We start from the raw sequence: 17,812 nt of genomic DNA, 5'->3' as shown, positions 1-17,812 counted from the left end.
TACACTAGAGCTGTCGCCCACAAGATGCAAGTGATATGGGCACTGGCTGCCTTTATGTTGTACGGCCAAGGGATGCCGCATCCGTACAATGTCAGGGTCTACATATAGCATAAACAAATTATTCATCCAGATAATGATTGGACACCAGGCTTATCTTTGACTTCAGTAGCATAAACCTTCATCTGGAAGTTTAGTAAAAAGAAATCTATCTGAAGCCCGGTTGTACTAGGCTCACCAGCCAAATCGGGAAAACTTTACATTTGGGGTGTCGGCACAAAAAAAAAAGCGGCAAGAAAATAAGACGATATACCTGAAAGGTGCTAGGAACCTTTGTGTGAATGCTACCTAGCCTGGTAGCAAATGATTCAATTGCAAATGAGCAAAACACCGGACAAATCCAAATTGGAAGAGCTGCAGGGAAGCATTATTTGGGTTCATTAACTTGTCGAGCGCCAATTCAAGCGCAGATTCTATCTTGTACTTTATATCGCAATTTGACTTTTTGCTGATATTCAAAACAATAGTATAAAGACGAAAAAGTTTTCCGGGGAATTTTTACTTCAGCCTCTTGCCTACTATCAGTTGGCACTTCCCCTGCATATCTACCCTCCATTTTGAGCAAGAAACCAATTCAACGGGCATTCGTATCAATATCGTCAAGCCTTGGGTTCACCGCTAACATAAACCCACCAACTAGCTGTGCATAGCCACCCCCGAGCTTCCGAGGCCTGGGAGAAAGACAGCCGCGATCGACATGAAATCTCCTGGACGAAATGACGAGACGATGACCTCACCCCTGGACCAATCGAAAATACACAAGCTCAGAGCCTCGTGTAATCTCTGCACTAGATCCAAGCTAAAATGTGACGGCAACAAGCCGGCTTGTCGCCGATGTGCCGATCGTCGTATACCGTGTGTATACAGCCGCATGGGTCGGGTTGGACGACCTCCCCGCCCCTCCACAAACACAACCACGACCACATCACCGCCCTCCATGGGACGGACGACTCCATGTAGATCAGACCAGCCTCAGGCAAGAGGACAGTCGAGCCCGCCCCTTTTGATGACAGGTCTTGTCAGCTCTGGGGTCAGGAGCAGCTACGAAAGCCAGGCAAATGAGGGGGAAGGGCGTCAACTCAATAACACTGTCGCCACGGAGATTTCTACAAGCCTGAATAGTACCACTGGATTTGAAGAGGGCCAGACAGGCTCCATTGATACCCAATTTTCCGAGATATGGGATCACTGGACAACCGAGAGCATACACGCCACGGCATCTCCCGCCTCTTTGGCAGATCTGGACCGCCTTTTAACGCCTGTTTCTGAGCACAATATGTTCTCAACGGCCTCGCTTCCCCAAGATTCGAACGTCAGACATCAGAAAACACCGTCGTTGCATCAAGCTGATGACTCATGTTTTTACCTTTTTGAAACTAGCAATCCCAGCTCCATAACCAGCAGGTGTAGCGATTTTAGCAAGGGTTACACAATGTTTCGCGCAGATGTCGACCATATATCCCTTGAAAAGACGATAAACAGCGACAAAAGCAGGACTGAACAAGTAAAAGTCCAACCTCAAGACAGCGCTGACTTTGGTACTTTGCCAACGAAACCTCACTCGTTGGATCATCCGGACCCGTTCAATGAGGCTTGGCAGCAACTTTCCTCGGGGATTACAGAAATGTACCGCACATTGGAAACAATCGTCCCGAGGGCTTCAATGCCTGTAAGACAGCTGTGTTCCTGTCCATCCCTGATGGCAAGGCTTCAACTGGTCATTACATATCCAAAGCTGGCAAACGTCTGCAGTTACGGCAGCGGTGCAAAGAAAGTCCCCAACTCGAAAGGCTACCCTCTTGATTTGCTTCTGTTTTTAGACGAGGTCGTTTACGTGGCCGTCTCGTCCATCCTATCGTGCAGGGCATGCAGTAATAATCAAAGAGCACTATTGAACGTGGGTCTTTGTGTCGACTGGCTCACGGACCTGGCTAGACAGGTGCTGGAGTCTGGTCTGTCTCGGCTACTCTCTGCGCCCGAACCGCAAACTCAAATATTGGGGACGGAAAAGAGCCGGCCGGGAATGACAGGTTGGCGGGGAGAACGTCATGAGGATGATGTTGTCGCCGAGAATAACAAAGCCAGAGCCGAGAGTGATAAGCCTATATCGGATGGCAGCACACTACGGCTTTGCGTTGGCTCATTCCAACTCAACGGTACGGTGTGGAGGATGTGCATCCGTGAGCTGCTGAAACATCGTCTGATGAGGATGTCCAAGACCTTGAATTATATCATTGGAAGGCAGGGCGAGGCACGTTCAGTTGCTCGGAATGGCAGCAAACCAAACCCCTTGTCATCAGAGAGCTTTTTGGACAGCATATATTTACGTGTACGTGCCAAGATTGAGGTCTTGTTTGGTATGCTAGAGATTTGTGATTTGACAGGAAGTGGTCTAGACTGAGGGCGCGGCTGCATCGGGAGCATGTTTAATTCAGTAACAAGATATCGTACAGTGTAAAGGCATAAAGCTTCCGCGAGCTGGGTATCTAGCTCACAAGCGCTGAATTATACGTAATCATAGTTTCAATAATCAAACTAGAACCCCATGCGTTGCAGGGTGTAACTAGCGCTCGATATGCCTTGCCAGCCATATGGCTTTTTGGCCAATCAAATTGCCCCAAAAAGATCGCGCTGGTTTTAGTTTGAGGACATTTTGTCGACTTTATATCCGCAATAGGTAATACGGTTTAAATACTATGCATTTCTAAGTATTGGAATAATTATATAAATAAAGATCCGAGAAATATAGAATAAATATCGTTATAAGCCCGGAATTAGGCCCTTCTGATAAATTTCTCTTTATATCTATAATATCTTCACTAATTTTTGTATTAGATATTAACAATTTTATGAGCAAAAGCATCTACGCTTTTTTTTTTTCTTTGATTTTTGATTTTTATTAACTGTCCCGAAAAAAGTATATTTTAATAAACAATAGGCTCTATTATTTTAAATTTATGTACGATAAAGTTTATTCTTTACTTTTACAAATTCAATGAGGTCTGTTCAGTCGAGCAAAACGGTGCAACATTGATGAAGCAGTGAGCACTATAGTGGTATCTCGTAGTGGTTTTTTTTAAAGTTCCACTTGCGCAGAAAGAGTGTGTTTTCCGTCTGTTTATTGATCAACCTGACTAAGGTAGCTAGTATAACGTCAGCGACGATCAATAGTTTGCCGCAAAATGGTTAGGATGTCTTCGATAAACTCAAAGTCGTCCGAGTGAAGTTATTTAAAATAATTCCCACGTAATATTGTTTGTATCCAACGCCCTTGGGATACAAAAGTAGATTGAGCACAGCCTTTTGCTGAGCCGGTCTGCTAATTCTGGTTTCCAGAGCAAAAGTGATATTTCCGAGCCATGAGTTCCTCAAAAAACCTTGTCAAGGTCACCTGGCCTGTACCCAGAGTGGCATTAGGTAAGTACCCCCGGGACTGCCAGGATTGCTACCTTTTTTGCGTAGACTAATCGCCTAGCTCAACCTACCCAAGTGACAATTAACTCGCCCTCCAACAGGAACGCTTTATCCCAGCATCTGATTAGGGAAATTTGCAGCACCCTCGAGGACCTGGACCGCAAAGAAACCACCGCAGCAGTCATTCTTGCCGGCAGCGACAGCCCGCATGTGTGCTTTTCAGCCGGGTTTGACGTGACGGAACTTGCAAGTCTCCCGTCGGTCCAAGTGACTCAAAGTCTAAAGCTGCTGGTATCGACTCTCGAACAAGGCATCTCGGCCCCGCTCATAGCCGCAGTGGGCGGTATCGCCGTGGGCGGAGGCTGCGAGCTTGCTTTGGCTTGCGAAATAATCTATACGACCACAGATGCGCGCTTCGCCCTCCCCGAGGTCCAGCTTGGGGTCATGGCCGCGGGTGGCGGGATACGCCGGCTTCCGGATGCCGTTGGCGCGGGGAGGGCGGCCGAGTTGTTGCTAACTGGCCGGGCTTGGTCCGGTAGCGATGCCGTGGCGTGGGGCATGGCTGCCAAATCATTCGAAACTTGGGATGAATGCCTCCAGGTAAGAAGACGTAATTCTTTTTTTTTCCTTCCTTTTTTTCTTTTCACTGATCAAGCTAGCCGCTTTAGAGTGCAATCAATTGCGCAAAGACCATCGTGGAGAATTCTCCCGAGGCTGTTAGAGTTACAAAGAAACTATTCCGCAGCGCCAGAAAGACTTCCCCTCCCGAGCTCCTTAGCATTGAGCTCCAGGAGTTTCAAAACCTTCTTGACAGCCAAGAGCATATTCGTAGAAGAACCGCGTGGCTCAACAGGAAGAAGTAGTCTAGCGTATCATGGGATCCAGGAGAGTATAGTCATCAGAGTTGACACTATCTACAAAATAGTTTTAGGTATGTGATGTATCAATTAGTCTAGATTTAATTAAGTGGTAGGTACACTTTAATCATGAGTAGTAACAAACCGAGCTCTCGGGTCGTTCCACTCGGCAAAAATACGACGGCTGAAGTTTAACAGTATGTTGACTCTGCCAATTAACTAACGATCCGACAAAAGGTTGAAGAAACTATCCGGGAAACGCGAGGCTGGTAAAGAAAACTTCTGGACTACTGTATATTACCCGAGGACTATCTGGACGTGCCACGTAGGTTTAATTCGCTTTACCTTTAAAGGCACAAGGTTTCGCACTAATTGTAAGTAGCACCAAATCTTGCGAATGAAAGTTCATGGTCTGATATTGATCACACCCTCTTCTTGTCTTCATCCTATCTTCATCAACTTTGAAGTAATTCAATTGAATTTCGACCACGCTTTCTGCAATAGAAGCTTCTTCCGAAGCCAATAGAAGCCTCATCCCAATTCAACCTTTACGATGCCAAATAAAATGAATGTTCAAACTTTGTCTAGCTGGGCGGCTAGTCCCGAGCTGGAACCAGCAAACGATATGCGTGTACCCACAACTCACTCATACTCAGGACGATCGAATTCCGACAGCGATCTAGACAAGAGCAGTTCGAATAGCAGCCGAGGAGGGGCCAGCCCAAGGCTTGGAACCCCGGGCTCCTTCACGAGCTCTGCGCCATCTGAGTTTGAGACAAGCAACTCTCCAGAGCCCATTGCCATTGTAGGCATCGCGTGCCGCTTCGCGCAGGCGGAGAATCCATCAAAACTTTGGGACCTGGTTAGCGCCGGGCGGAGCGGCCACTCTCAGATCCCCGAAAGGAGCTGGCGGCCCGAGGCGTGGTACCACCCGTCCAGGGAGCGCAGCGGTCAGCTGTGCACCACATCGGGGCATTTCATCGAGGACGTGGGGACGTTTGACGCCCCCTTCTTTTCCATTTCCGCCGAGGAGGCCGCGGCCATGGACCCCATGCAGCGGCTGGGCCTCGAGATTGCATACGAGGCTTTTGAGAATGCCGGGATGCCCATGCACAGGCTCGCCAAGAGCGCCACGGCGGTGTACAGCGGAGTCATGACGAACGACTACCAGGCGCTGGCCGAGGGCGACCCGTTCCGCCTGGGGACCAACTCTGCCGCCGGGACTGGCAAGTCGATGCTGTCGAACCGGATCTCGTGGTTCTTTGACCTCGAGGGCCCGAGCTTGACCCTCGACACGGCGTGCTCGTCCAGCTTGTATGCCATACACCTCGCCTGCCAGTCGCTGAGGACCGGCGAGTCGCGCCAGGCGCTGGTGACGGGACACAATCTGATCCTGCACCCAACCTTGTTCTCGCAGCTGTCGTCGATGCACATGGTCAGCACAGAAGGGGTGAGCAAATCGTTTGATGCTTCGGCAAATGGCTACGGTCGGGGAGAGGGCATCGCCGGGGTGGTGGTCAAAACTTTGTCCGCTGCGGTTGAGGACGGCGATGTAATCCGGGCCGTGATACGCGGCACAGGTGTTGGTTCAGACGGTAAGACCCCGGGGATTACAGTACCCAGCGGCGATGCACAGGCTGCCTTGATTTGCAAGGTTTACCGAGACGCTGGGCTAGATATGGCCTACACCAGTTACTTTGAAGGTAAGCAGAGATATGTAGATATATACATGCACAGTGAGATATATCAGACGGAATATCGGAATATGCCGCTAACCATCAATCCTATCAGCACATGGTACCGGAACATCAGTAGGGGTAAGTTGGCTACGATTGACTGTTATTGGCTCTGGTTTTTGTGGCAATTTACTGACGGAGGACTTTGTCTTTCTGGACAGGATCCGATCGAGGCACGCGCAATCAGTAAAACCATTGGTGCTGCACGAAAGGCTCGCGGCCTTGGGCCGTTGTTTGTCGGGAGCGTCAAGCCCAACATCGGCCACACCGAGGGCTGCGCAGGGCTGGCCGGTCTAATCAAAGCGGTACTCTGCCTAGAGGCTGGCATGATACCCCCGATCGGAGGCCTGGTCGACCTGAATCCCAAACTCAAGGAGCACCATGAAAGCGGTCATCTCGAGTTCCCCACCCGCGGTTGCAGGCCGTGGCCCACCGAGGGCCTGAGGAGGGCCAGCGTCAACTCGTTCGGCTTCGGTGGCGCCAACGCCCACGCCGTGATTGACGATGCCAGGCATTATGCGGAGGCCATGGGGATTCGGGGCATAAGACACATCACCCGACGCCTCGGCAACCTGCAAGAGGTAGCAGCAAGCCGCGAGCCACAGTCGACAAGCGGCTGCGGTGGCCAAGACGACGGACCCTTGCTGTTTGTGCTTTCCTCCTCTGACCGAAAGGGTCTTGGGCGCAACGCCAAAAGTCTTGGGGGTTTTGTTAAAGAGAAAAAATCCGTGGATCAGAAGTCCTTGTCTTATATCCTCGCGCGCAAACGGACTATGCACAGTTTCCGATGTTTCGCCGTCGCCACCACCAAAGATGACTTGGCGCACAAGCTTTTGGGCGGCACCACAAATCAGAACCAGCAGCCCCAGCTGCCAGAATTTCATTCACCACACACTCGCCGACCTCTTGTGTTTTGCTTCACAGGTCAGGGTGCCCAGCGTCCGGGAATGGCAGCTGAGCTTCTACAAGACAATCGCTTCCCCGTGTTTACAGCCAGCATAGCTTACAGCCAAGAGGTGCTGCAATCTCTAGGCTGTGAGTGGGATTTGGTTGAGCTTCTGACCAAGAACCGCGACGTCGAGTTCATCAATGACCCTCGACGATCCCAGCCGGCCTGCACGGCGGTCCAGATTGCCCTGGTCCACCTCCTCGCCCACTGGGGCGTCACACCATCGGCGGTGATAGGGCACTCCTCTGGCGAGATAGTCGCCGCGCACGCCGCCGGCGCAGTGTCGCACAGGGATGCGATCAGGGTTGCCTACTACAGAGGTCTCCTCTCGGCGCAGGTGGTTTCCAGGCTAGATGGCCGTCTAGGCTCGATGCTCGCAGTTGGCCTGTCCGAGACGGAAACTCGCGCCTTTCTTGCCGAGCACGATCCGGAGGGGGAACTCACGGTGGCCTGCATAAACAGTCCCCGGAGCGTCACTTTGTCTGGCGAGGCGTCTGCCATGTCGAGAATCGAGCAGGCCCTGCGCGAGGCGGGACACTTTGCGCGTGGTCTCCGAACCGGAGGTGTCGCATACCACTCGCCATACATGGACAAAGTGGGCGGGGACTTTGTGGAAGCTGTTGGCTCCTTTAACTCGACGGGTCCAAAAGAGGAACATATTTGTGGCTCCTTGAGCGTCCCCATGTACTCCTCGGTGACCGAGGGTCCGATTGTGGATGCAGCAGTTCTATCTTCGGCAGACTATTGGCATTTGAACATGAAGTCGCCGGTACGGTTTGCAGGTGCGCTTCGCAACCTCCTCTTGAGCAAAAACGCCGACGGATCCTCGGGCGGCTTTTCAAACAGCACAGTATTAGAGATTGGCCCGTCCAAGACACTCGCTGGCCCCATAAGTCAAATCATGGCCGATATCACGACAACATCAGCCAAGTCGTCCACTGCAGGGTCCGTTCAATATGTTTCCATGCTTTCCGCAGACCAAGACTCCCGAAACTCGGTCCTCAACGCCGCAGGGACCCTTTGGGCGATTGGGCAGCCGGTCGATTTGCCAAAGGTGAATGGCCTAGAACCATCAGAGGTCAAGAACCTTAGACTAGAAGAATTGCCACTTTTGCCAACGTATGCCTGGGACCACCGCAAGACCTACTGGCACGATACGTGCGGTTTCAAAGAGCTGGCGAAGCCGCGACATGACCTTATAGGCGTACCTAGACTACCCAGAAACCCATTTCAGCCTCAATGGCACAATGTTCTCCGCATAAGAGATCTTCCATGGCTTGCAGATCACGCAGTGGATGGACCGGCGCTGTTTCCGGCGGCAGGCTACCTTGCAATGGCCATTGAGGCTGTGCGGGCCCTATCGGACGAGCGAGGCCTTCCACTTTGCGGCTTTGAACTGTCGAATGTACAATTCGAAAACGGCTTGATGATTGGGAGCAGTGGCGCTCAAAAGGACGGGAATGAGGATGGCCAGGCCGTCGCAATATCCCTCACTGCAGAGCCACATGAGGATATGTCCTTTGTCTTTTCCGTGTTCGCAGCTTCAGACACTGCGGACGGGTGGCGCAGGCTGGCAACAGGAACAGTGCAAGGCGTTGTGGATAGCAACCTCGAGTCAATAGACTTTGAGCGAGCTGCACGAAGGGAAGAATGGGTTTCTGCCAAGCTCCCGGAGCTGGAACGAATTGCTGCAATGGCCAATGAATCGATCGATGTCGCCGCATTTTATAGCCACTTGGCTTCCATTGGTCTTGAATACGGTCCCACTTTCAGAGGACTGCAGGAAATCCGCTGCAGAAGGAGGAATAAGACTGAACGGCAGGTCGAGGATGAAGAGAGCTCTCGTGGTTTAGGCAGCGCCTTTGGGGAGCTTTTGGTACCCGATACTCGCTCAACCATGCCATATGCCTACGAACACAAGGCCGTAGTCCATCCTGCGACTCTTGACGGCCTTTTTCAGCTAGTGTTTGCCGCTCTACAGTCCCTCTCGCATCAAGGCAGCATGGAACATGCCGCCATTCCCGTTTCGCTCCGCAGGGTCTTCATCAGTACTTCCACCCCTCAGGCTGCTGGCTCGAGGCTTGTGGGAGTTGCGACTGCCAGGGAGCAGAACAATCCAGAGGATGATGGTGAGGAGACAAACGCCGGCAAGACCATCACAGGAAACCTGACCTTTGCCCAACAAGACATGTCAGAACCCTCTGTGGTTGTCGACGACATCATCCTGCGGTTTCTTCCGCGTGCGGCGTTGGACCTTGAAAAGTTCAGGGAAGAAGCTGCCCGGCAGGCGGTGAGCGAGTTCCAGCGCACTGCCAAGATGGTATGGAAGCAAGACATTGATCAATCATTTGCTCAATGGAAGCAAAACCTTGTCGTTGGAACAGACTCGGCAGACCGCCACTGCGCGAACCTGGTGGACTTGTTTACTCACAAGCGGGCACACGTCCGCGCCCTCTTTGTAGGCGCGTCGCCTCTGCGCGCGTCATTGGAGCAAGGCAACCACCTTGCGGGCCTTGCCTCCTGCGTCTCCATCAGCTCGTCGGTCAAATGGCGAGAGCAGCTCGGGCGTGTCACAAAGCTGCAAGCAGAGGGTGGCAAGTTTGACCTCTTGGTGCACCAGTTGGATGGTATCATGTCGGACGCAGACCTATGTCAGCTTTCTGCCCTGGTCAAAGAGGCATGTGCTCCCGATGCGATGGTTGTGCTTCTTGACCAGGGCATTCAAGCATCGCAAATATCTTGGGAGCAATGGAAGTCGGACCTCGGAAAAGTCCCTGCACTCCGAGTCTTTCATGTCTTAGGTGCCAACTGTAATTCCGACCCTGCGCCTTCTACTGATAGTGTTGATGTGACAGAGCTCAGTGTGACCACTCAGGACTCCGGACACGCTTTCGGGAAAGTCTACCTCATTGCAAGAGCTGAAAAGCTTGGAGGTACTACTTCCCAGCTCGTCGAGCTACTTTCTAGCCAGTTGTCACATATGGGGATTGACTTCCTGTACAAGAGTCTAGCAGAAGCGGCGGCCGATCCTGCCAAGCTCAAGGGCCAGACTCTAATCTCGTTGCTCGAAGTTGAAGCACCACTGGTACATAGTTGGTCACCAGATGAGCTTGATGCGTGCCGCAGAATTGTTGGCTCCGGAGCGTCCTATATGCTTTGGGTGGCAGTCGCTGATCTCCTTAACCCATACTCAGAGATCAGTCTCGAATATTCGCCAACGGTTGGGTTCTTGAGGAGTATACGGGCCGAGTACCCAAGCATGTCGCTGCCTTATTTGGACTTAAGTCCTGAGACCCTCTCACAAAAGCTTGAGCATGCTGCAGTGGTCATTTTGGAAACGCTGAGGCTGTCGGCTACACGCTGGTCTGGTGAAAAAGCACCCGAGTCTGAATTCGCAGAGAAGGATGGTCGGCTTCTCATTCCAAGAATCATTGCCGCTCCCGATGCCGACATGTATCTTGCCACCGAGAAGTCACAAGATCAGACCGGGCCGATGGTTCATCTTCATCCCGCCATCGATCAACCATGGGAAAGCCTGACAAATGATGATGGAAGTAATGAAGGTCCCCATCTATGGCTGAGAGATCTTGGCGGTGGTGGCAAAGACGCACGTTGGGTCTTGCAACCAAGCACAGATGCAGTTGTCGGTAGCAGTACGTCCTCCACTGTTCAAATAAGGACGACCCATGCCGCAATTAAAGGGACCGCTAAATCAAACAGCAGCAGTGGGGATCACTCCCTCATTATTGCGGAACAAACAATCGGCATAGTTGAAAGCCTGACAACCCAAGATTCACCATCGGCACACTCAGATATCGCGGAAGGAGACCTTGTACTGATCACCACCCCGGGTCCAGTACGACACGTTTCAACTTACAACATTCGCCACGGCTTGATACGGTTGCCCAAAGATACGATCGGCAAGTCGCTGGCCCCAGCCGCGTTTTGGCTCGGCCCGTTGGCCGTTGCCTTTTATATTCTCTCTGGAATGGCCAGACTGTCGGAGACACGGGAACCGTCAGTCATCATTGATGTTGCAGGAAATACCGTCCTGCTGCACTCTTTAGTCCAGGCTTCCAAAGCGCTTGGTGCTTGCAAGGTCTTTGTAATCCAAGACGGCGAGATCTCCTTGGATTTCAAATCGGCCATCGACATCGACCGAAAGGTCGTCGTCGTTCCCCGCATGAACCGGCAAACAGCCAGACTACTATGTGCATCAACGGGAGGGGCGACGGTTGTCGTCTCCAACATGCTACGAGATCGTCCCCACCGGCTGCAAAGACTCGCCGAGACTATTTCCGAAGAGGGCTGTATCGTGGGTCTAGACTCAAGCCCGAACGGTGACGCAACGCCTTCTGGTTTTGACTCCAAAGTCCGCAGCGTTCTCCTTCGGGATCTCTACCGGGACTCCAAAAAGCACCGTCGTGGTCTAGATGATGCCATGGCGGCTGTTCTTCGCTGCCTCCAGCTTGGTAAAATTCACCTATCAGATCCCCTGGAGACGGTTTCAGCCAGCAACACTCGTCGGCTTGCCGAACTGTACACGTCGGTGTCAAGTAAAAATAAAAGAAGAGTGCTAGAGTTCCTTCCGAGCGAGAGTGTCAGCGTCTATTGCCATGTTCGGAAGCAAACTGGAACCGCCTTGGACTCTAACGGAACGTACATCATCTCTGGAGGCCTCGGTGCAATTGGCCTCCGGCTTGCGTCCATGTTACGGGAATTGGGCGCACGCCATCTCGTACTCCTCTCCCGGTTTGGCCAGTCCAAGATGACCCTGGAGGCGTCCACTGAAATATCCAAACTCCAACAGAGCGGATGCCACGTAGACGTTCTAGCATGCGACATCACCTCGGAAGGCGATATGAAGGAGCTCGGAGAAGGTCTGAAACTGTCCGGCTCGCGGATAAAAGGCATCATACAGTCGGCAATGGTTCTTAACGACACGACGTTTGAAAACATGAACCACGCGCAGTGGGAGGCGACCACGGCGCCCAAGATCCGCGGCAGCTGGAATTTGCACAAGCTAGCCGTCACCGCATCCGAGGATCTGGACTTTTTCATCCTGCTCTCTTCCGTGTCGGGCGTCATCGGTAACACGGCCCAGGCCAATTACTGCGCCGGAAACACCTTTGAGGACTCGCTGGCCCACCACCGCCGCGCCCGTGGTCTCACTGCCACCAGCCTCAACCTAGGCCTGGTCTCGGATTCTGGCCACTACGGGCGTGGAACGATGGCGGCCTTTGGTGATGTGCACGAGTACCTGGCCATGTTTGGGCACCTCTCGCCCGTGGTTGTGAGCATGGCTGAAACGCTGGCCAGCGTCAAGATGGTGATTGACGGCACCTTTTCGCCACAAACACTGCCGCCTCAGTTGATTGTCGGGCTTTCGTCGCGGGTCCCCCGTGCAGGGGCCCTTTTGAGTAATTGGCCGTTGGATCGCAAGTTTGATCATCGTACCACGCCGCCCTGGCTGGAGGAGGAGGCTTTGAAGGATGGAGCTTCGGCTCAGGGTGCAAGCAAAGGCAAAGAGTCTGGATCAATCTCGGAGACTTTGGGGTCGGCTAAAGATTTGAACCAGGCCGTCTTGGTTATCCAGCAAAGTCTCAAAGCGAAAATAGCGCAGATTATAGGTGTCGAAGTCGATAGCATCGACGAAGAGAAAGACCTGTCAGCGTATGGGAGTAAGTTCATTTTATCCATTTTTTAATGTTCACAACCAAAATAGGAACATTTTGCTAACTGATACTTGCTTTTACAGTTGATTCATTAAAGGCAACCTCGATGCGAAACTGGGTGGTTCAAAACTTTAAAAGTGGGCTCTCCATATTTGAGCTTTTGGCACCGATACCAATCAGTAAACTGTCATTGGCAATTTTGAAGTCGAGTAAATTGGTAAACTCGGAAGTCCTTGGGCAGATGGAATGATGGCATATTTAGCCAGGAAGCCAGGCCAAGTATTGATATTCTTGGTCCTGGATGAGAGATTCTTCCGGGGGTTGGCAGGTTGGGGATTGATGAGACCACTCTGTTGGCTGATGAAGAGCGCCGTTCATTGCAGATTTTAAATCCATTTACTTTTCCAAATACATGTAGTAGCAGCTGGATAGAATTGTAATTTTCCCAACGATAATGTATAGTAATACTATGTTGCAACTGGCCACCTGACGGTGACCTGCGTACCTTATCTCTGTAGGCCCAACAAAGTGCTACAAACATTTCCCGGCTCAACCTATTCCTGATTGGAATACTGGCTTTTACCGACCTGGAAATTCCATTCTTGCCGTTCACTGTATTGGAGAGAGGTCAAGAATGAGTACTCGAAGCTACTGGCTTAGGCATTCTCTACTTACTTAGACAACACTAAAATTCACACTATCGCTTTGGCACACTGCTGTACGACAGGCTGCCAGGTAGTGAACTTGGGTGTCCACCCCATCCTCCTCAGCCTGTCAGCCTTGCACCTGGCGGTGACGCCCCACAGCCCCGGCAACACCGGCATAAGCTGCGCGAACTGGGGATACTGCAACGAGTCGCAGTCCTCAGGCGCCGCCTCGACGCCCGTCACGGCCCTCGACACCTCGTAAGCCACATCCCGCATTACGAGCTGCCCGGCCTCGACGTAGTAGTACCCGCACAGCTGCTCGTCCCATCCGCGGCCCTCGTCGTCCCTCCACCGGTTCACAATCGTCCAGGCGGCGTCGGCAATGTCCTGCGTCGTGCACCAGCTCCAGACGTTGCGGCCCTGGCCCATGACAAAGGGGCCCTTTGCGCCCTCGCCGGCACGGCGGGCCACCGCGCGCACGTAGTCGTGCACGAAGCCCTCGGTCCGGACGGGTCCCGCGCCGGCGCCCAGCGCGAGCGGGAGGCCCATCACCACCGGGGTGACGACGCGGCGTCCTCCTCGGCTGTTTCTGTCCTCGGCGAGGCTGAAGAAGGCGCGCTCCTGAGCCACGTGCCAGTGGTGGTCGGGAAGCGCCTTGATGGCTTCGGCGTCGTCCACGTCGCTTATTGGATTGGAGTCGTGGGGAGGCTCCTCGCCCAGGCGGAGATTTTTGGGGTCTGCGAGAGAGATGATCGCGCTGAGCATGATGAACAGAGCGCCGTGGCGGGATGAGCACGGGTGTGAAGATGACAGCCCGTCCATCAAAGCTTCTAATCCATTTTGCGTATTGCGCGCGGCGTAGATTATTACGTTGGCGTTTGCGGCGGCTTCTTTGACCTTGGTCTCGTTGCTCAGATCCCCTTGAATAATTTGGACCTTTGGAAACCACTTGTTGACTTTTTCGACGTCGTCCGGCGATCTTATCAAGGCTGTCACCTGGGCCGAGGGATCTGATTTTGTTATGTGTGAAAGTATTGATCCTCCAATGTAGCCTGTGGCGCCGACGAGTAGGATTTTAGTCGTAGATTGAGGGCTTGCGGGCTGCATTTTGACGGTGATAAACTTGGTGGAAAGTTGTGTATGTGTTACAAAATATATATATATATATTTTTCGGTTTAGCTAGAAGAAAGGGTGCTTTACAAGCTTATGAGCCCGGATTGGATTAGAATTTGTGTCAAGGCTGTCTGGTTGATCCTTTGGGGACGATAGAGTGGAAATTGAGTTTGTGTTTTTATCCACATAACAAAAGAAAAAAAAAAAAAAAAGATATTACCCGAAGAGGAGCGGATATTTTATTTCTTTGTCGGGGAATTATATATGCTTTCCAAGAATGTTTTTTTTTTAAGCTTTCCGCCTACAAAGTTCACCACCGGTTTCAGCCAGTGCTCCACGGAGGAGGCATTACTCGGGGAAATGATTGCTGGTTAAAGCTACCATGCTATTGAGTGTGGTCTTTCTCAGCTGATCTGGACAGCAAAAAATGACAATTGATATTTTTTGGGGGAAAATTTAACCCTTCCACTGCAGCATTTATCAAGTGGCCCGAATTTGGAGTAAATCGTTCTCTATCACTCTATCAGCCATGTCGTTGACGCTTCTGACACTGCTCACTGACGAGTTCTCCAATTAACATTGCTATCTGAAGAGCACCCCAGACTTACATTCTTGTCATTACCTCTATCAGTGACATCTCATCCAAGTCTCTCTGGCAGAACAGAGTACCAAAAACCATGTCTTCACCATCATCTTCATTCGACTTTGCACACTCACTTTCAACCATTCCGGGAACATCAAACCTCTCATCTTTAATCAAATTCTTCTTGTTCTCGTTTATTGTCTTTCAATCCCTCACATGGCTCTACCGTATCACATTCCACCCCTTGGCTAAATATCCAGGCCCAAAGATATGGGGCGCCACGGCTCTCGCGCAGACTTGGTACGCGCTGCAGGGCGAGTTCGCCTTCAAGGTGGCAGAGTTGCATGCGGAATACGGCCCCGTCGTCCGCATAGGTCCAGGCGCCGTGTCTTATATCAACGAGGAGGCATGGGAAGACATCCACGGCAGATATGACGGCCGCAAGCAGCTCAAAAAGGCCAAGGAATTCGTCCCAACTAGCCCGCCAAACGGCGCTCAGGGCCTGGTCTTTGTGCGCGACGACGCGGCGCATGCGCGGATCAGGCGCAACTTTTCACACGGGTTTTCCGACAAGGCCATGCGGGAGCAGGGGCCTCTTGTTTCGGGGTATTTCGAAGCGTTGGTTGACAAGATGAGGAGTACGGGGAGGGCCAACGAGCCGCTGAATGTCATGAAGTGGTTTCAGCTCACCACTTTCGACATAGTCAGTGATCTCACGTACGGTGAGTGCATGGGATGCATGAAAGAGGATGCTGACGATTTACATGTAAGTCCGCCGACATTGACTTCCTCGGGGCATCTATCTGTTCGGCCTTTCTGACTATTGTTACAGCAATGGATAAAAAATTTGTACTACATTGTCAAAGCCATGTTTCTCTTGGGCTTCATGCGACAGTTTTTCCGTCTGGACAAGTTCCTCTTGCTCGTCATGACTTCAGACAAACTCCCGTTGAAGAAAAACAAACACCGACTCATGCTGATCGAAAAGCTCAATCGCCGCCTGGAGGTCAAGACCCCACGCAGCGACTTTATGCAGCACGTCATTCAGAAGCTCGACACCCCCGAAGGCATCACTCGTGATGAGATGCTAATGACCTCGTCCAACCTCCTCATGGCCGGCGCAGAGACGACTGCCATGACGCTCGCTGGGGCTGTCTACCTGCTCTGCCGCAACCCCGAAAAGCTCTCTTCGGCCGCCGCCGAGGTCCGCCGCGCCTTTTCCTGCGCCAAGGACGTGGACATGACAAACACCACCGATCGGCACCTCCCATACCTGCACGGCGTCATCAAAGAGGCCCTTCGTCTTTTCCCGCCCGTGCCGACGACGTTGCCGCGAACCACGCCTCCCGAAGGCCACGTTATTGCCGGTGCCTTTGTCCCCGGGGGCTGCCAGGTGCTCGTTAACCAGTTGGCTGCGTTCAAATCGCCGCTTCACTTTGCCCGAGCAAATTTTTTCGAGCCCGAACGTTGGTTACCCCAAAACAACGGAGGTGATGGCGGGGGCAGAGGTGCAGCGGTTAGGCCCGCCAAGTACGACGACGACGCAAGGGGGGTGCTTAAACCTTTTTCCACTGGCCCAAGGAATTGCATCGGAAAACATTTGGCGTACGCCGAAATCAGAGTAATACTGGCCAAAATTCTTTGGGAGTTTGATCTTACGCTGCTGCCCGAAAGCATCGGGTGGATGGAGGGCTTGAAGATTTTTGGGGTTTGGGAAAAGACGCCGTTGATGGTTAGGTTTGATAAAGCGTGGTGAATATTTGGATGTCAAAAAGCTGTATCTGCGGGTTTCTCTATTATTCAAACTAAGTAACAGGAGGAAAGAAAAGAAGAGTTTCAAGTAGCTTGGTACCTCTTAACGTGGATCTGCGTCGACAAGGGAGTGAGTCGACTGTCTACACTTAACTGTCGGTCAAGTGTTTCATTCTGCAGCGGAAGCTTGTCACAGTCGTTTAGGTAGACCTTTGTTATCGCTTCAACATGCTTCCCTTTGGATCAGGAAGGGGCTATTGATCACACTGCTGATGGCGACTAAGTAACCGCCTACATATTCGAGTTTGATTGCGTCTATTCTGTTGATTGAAATGGTAAAGGTTACAAAAGTAGGGTTGTACAACGAAGTTAAGTCGTTTAATAGGGACCTACCCCCCTGTCGACTATCGATAAGTGCAAATGTAACTTATTTATGAACAGATACTTCCGATATTATGGGCCCCAATGCGCCAACTTATCAGGATCAGAATAAGACACTGGATGGTTAATATTCCCCTAGCAGCCCTCATCGACTCTTACTTGCTCTTCCTTAGGTAAAGAAGCTTATCGTTGCACATTCTTGTTACTCTGGGGGGGTGAGGGGTAATACATCCGAGATAGACGTAGTTGAGTTACTGGGTTAGGTGAAAAGACATGTTTTAGTCATCTTGTTCATATTCCAATCACCGCAATATGGCATACCTTTCCTATCTTTTATAGCTATGGCCGCGGGCTTTGTATGGCCGTCAACGAATTTAAGAAAGTTTGGCTAAGCACTGGTCCCCAATCAGAGAATCATATTTTGCCGCAACATTTGCTGGCAAGCGATGCCCAAGAAATCAAAGCTGACATGTCGGATATTTCCTTTTTCTTTTCGAGACGGCTTACGGCAAAGCTGGGAAGACGATGGGGGAGGGTTAGTAAATGTCGACTGATACTATAGAAGCAGTTATTGGAAACTTATCTGATGCAGGATAAAGTAAGTTTTGGGCTTAAACAGAATTGCAAAAGCCCGTGCAATTACAAAA

The 17,812-nt window shown here is 51.6% G+C and overlaps 4 protein-coding genes across 4 annotated transcripts; 3 read left to right on the top strand and 1 right to left on the bottom strand.

The window, feature by feature from the left end:
- Positions 1 to 3,416: 3,416 nt before the first annotated feature.
- On the top strand, positions 3,417 to 4,334 carry PgNI_11804 (uncharacterized protein; the record flags this gene model as incomplete). Its single annotated transcript, XM_031131768.1, has 3 exons — positions 3,417 to 3,474; positions 3,548 to 4,071; positions 4,161 to 4,334. The coding sequence occupies 3 exons, from the start codon at positions 3,417 to 3,419 to the stop codon at positions 4,332 to 4,334; spliced, it is 756 nt and encodes a 251-aa protein (XP_030976360.1).
- A 559-nt stretch (positions 4,335 to 4,893) lies between these two features.
- PgNI_11803 (uncharacterized protein) lies at positions 4,894 to 12,823 on the top strand (the record flags this gene model as incomplete). The annotated part of the gene is made up of 4 exons (XM_031131767.1): positions 4,894 to 6,031; positions 6,120 to 6,145; positions 6,226 to 12,694; positions 12,786 to 12,823. The coding sequence occupies 4 exons, from the start codon at positions 4,894 to 4,896 to the stop codon at positions 12,821 to 12,823; spliced, it is 7,671 nt and encodes a 2,556-aa protein (XP_030976364.1).
- Positions 12,824 to 13,380: 557 nt separating this feature from the next.
- On the bottom strand, positions 13,381 to 14,442 carry PgNI_11802 (uncharacterized protein; the record flags this gene model as incomplete). The annotated part of the gene is made up of 1 exon (XM_031131766.1): positions 13,381 to 14,442. One exon carries the CDS (start codon positions 14,440 to 14,442, stop codon positions 13,381 to 13,383), a length of 1,062 nt encoding a protein of 353 aa, XP_030976365.1.
- Positions 14,443 to 15,126: 684 nt separating this feature from the next.
- PgNI_11801 (uncharacterized protein) lies at positions 15,127 to 16,788 on the top strand (the record flags this gene model as incomplete). The annotated part of the gene is made up of 2 exons (XM_031131765.1): positions 15,127 to 15,754; positions 15,899 to 16,788. 2 exons carry the CDS (start codon positions 15,127 to 15,129, stop codon positions 16,786 to 16,788), a joined length of 1,518 nt encoding a protein of 505 aa, XP_030976362.1.
- Between the last annotated feature and the right edge of the window lie 1,024 nt (positions 16,789 to 17,812).

The sequence above is a fragment of the Pyricularia grisea genome, assembly GCF_004355905.1.
Source record: "Pyricularia grisea strain NI907 chromosome V map unlocalized Pyricularia_grisea_NI907_Scaffold_10, whole genome shotgun sequence".
Lineage (NCBI taxonomy): Eukaryota > Fungi > Ascomycota > Sordariomycetes > Magnaporthales > Pyriculariaceae > Pyricularia > Pyricularia grisea.
Note: the sequence above shows the minus strand (reverse complement) of the source record. Positions and strands in the feature narration are given on the sequence as shown.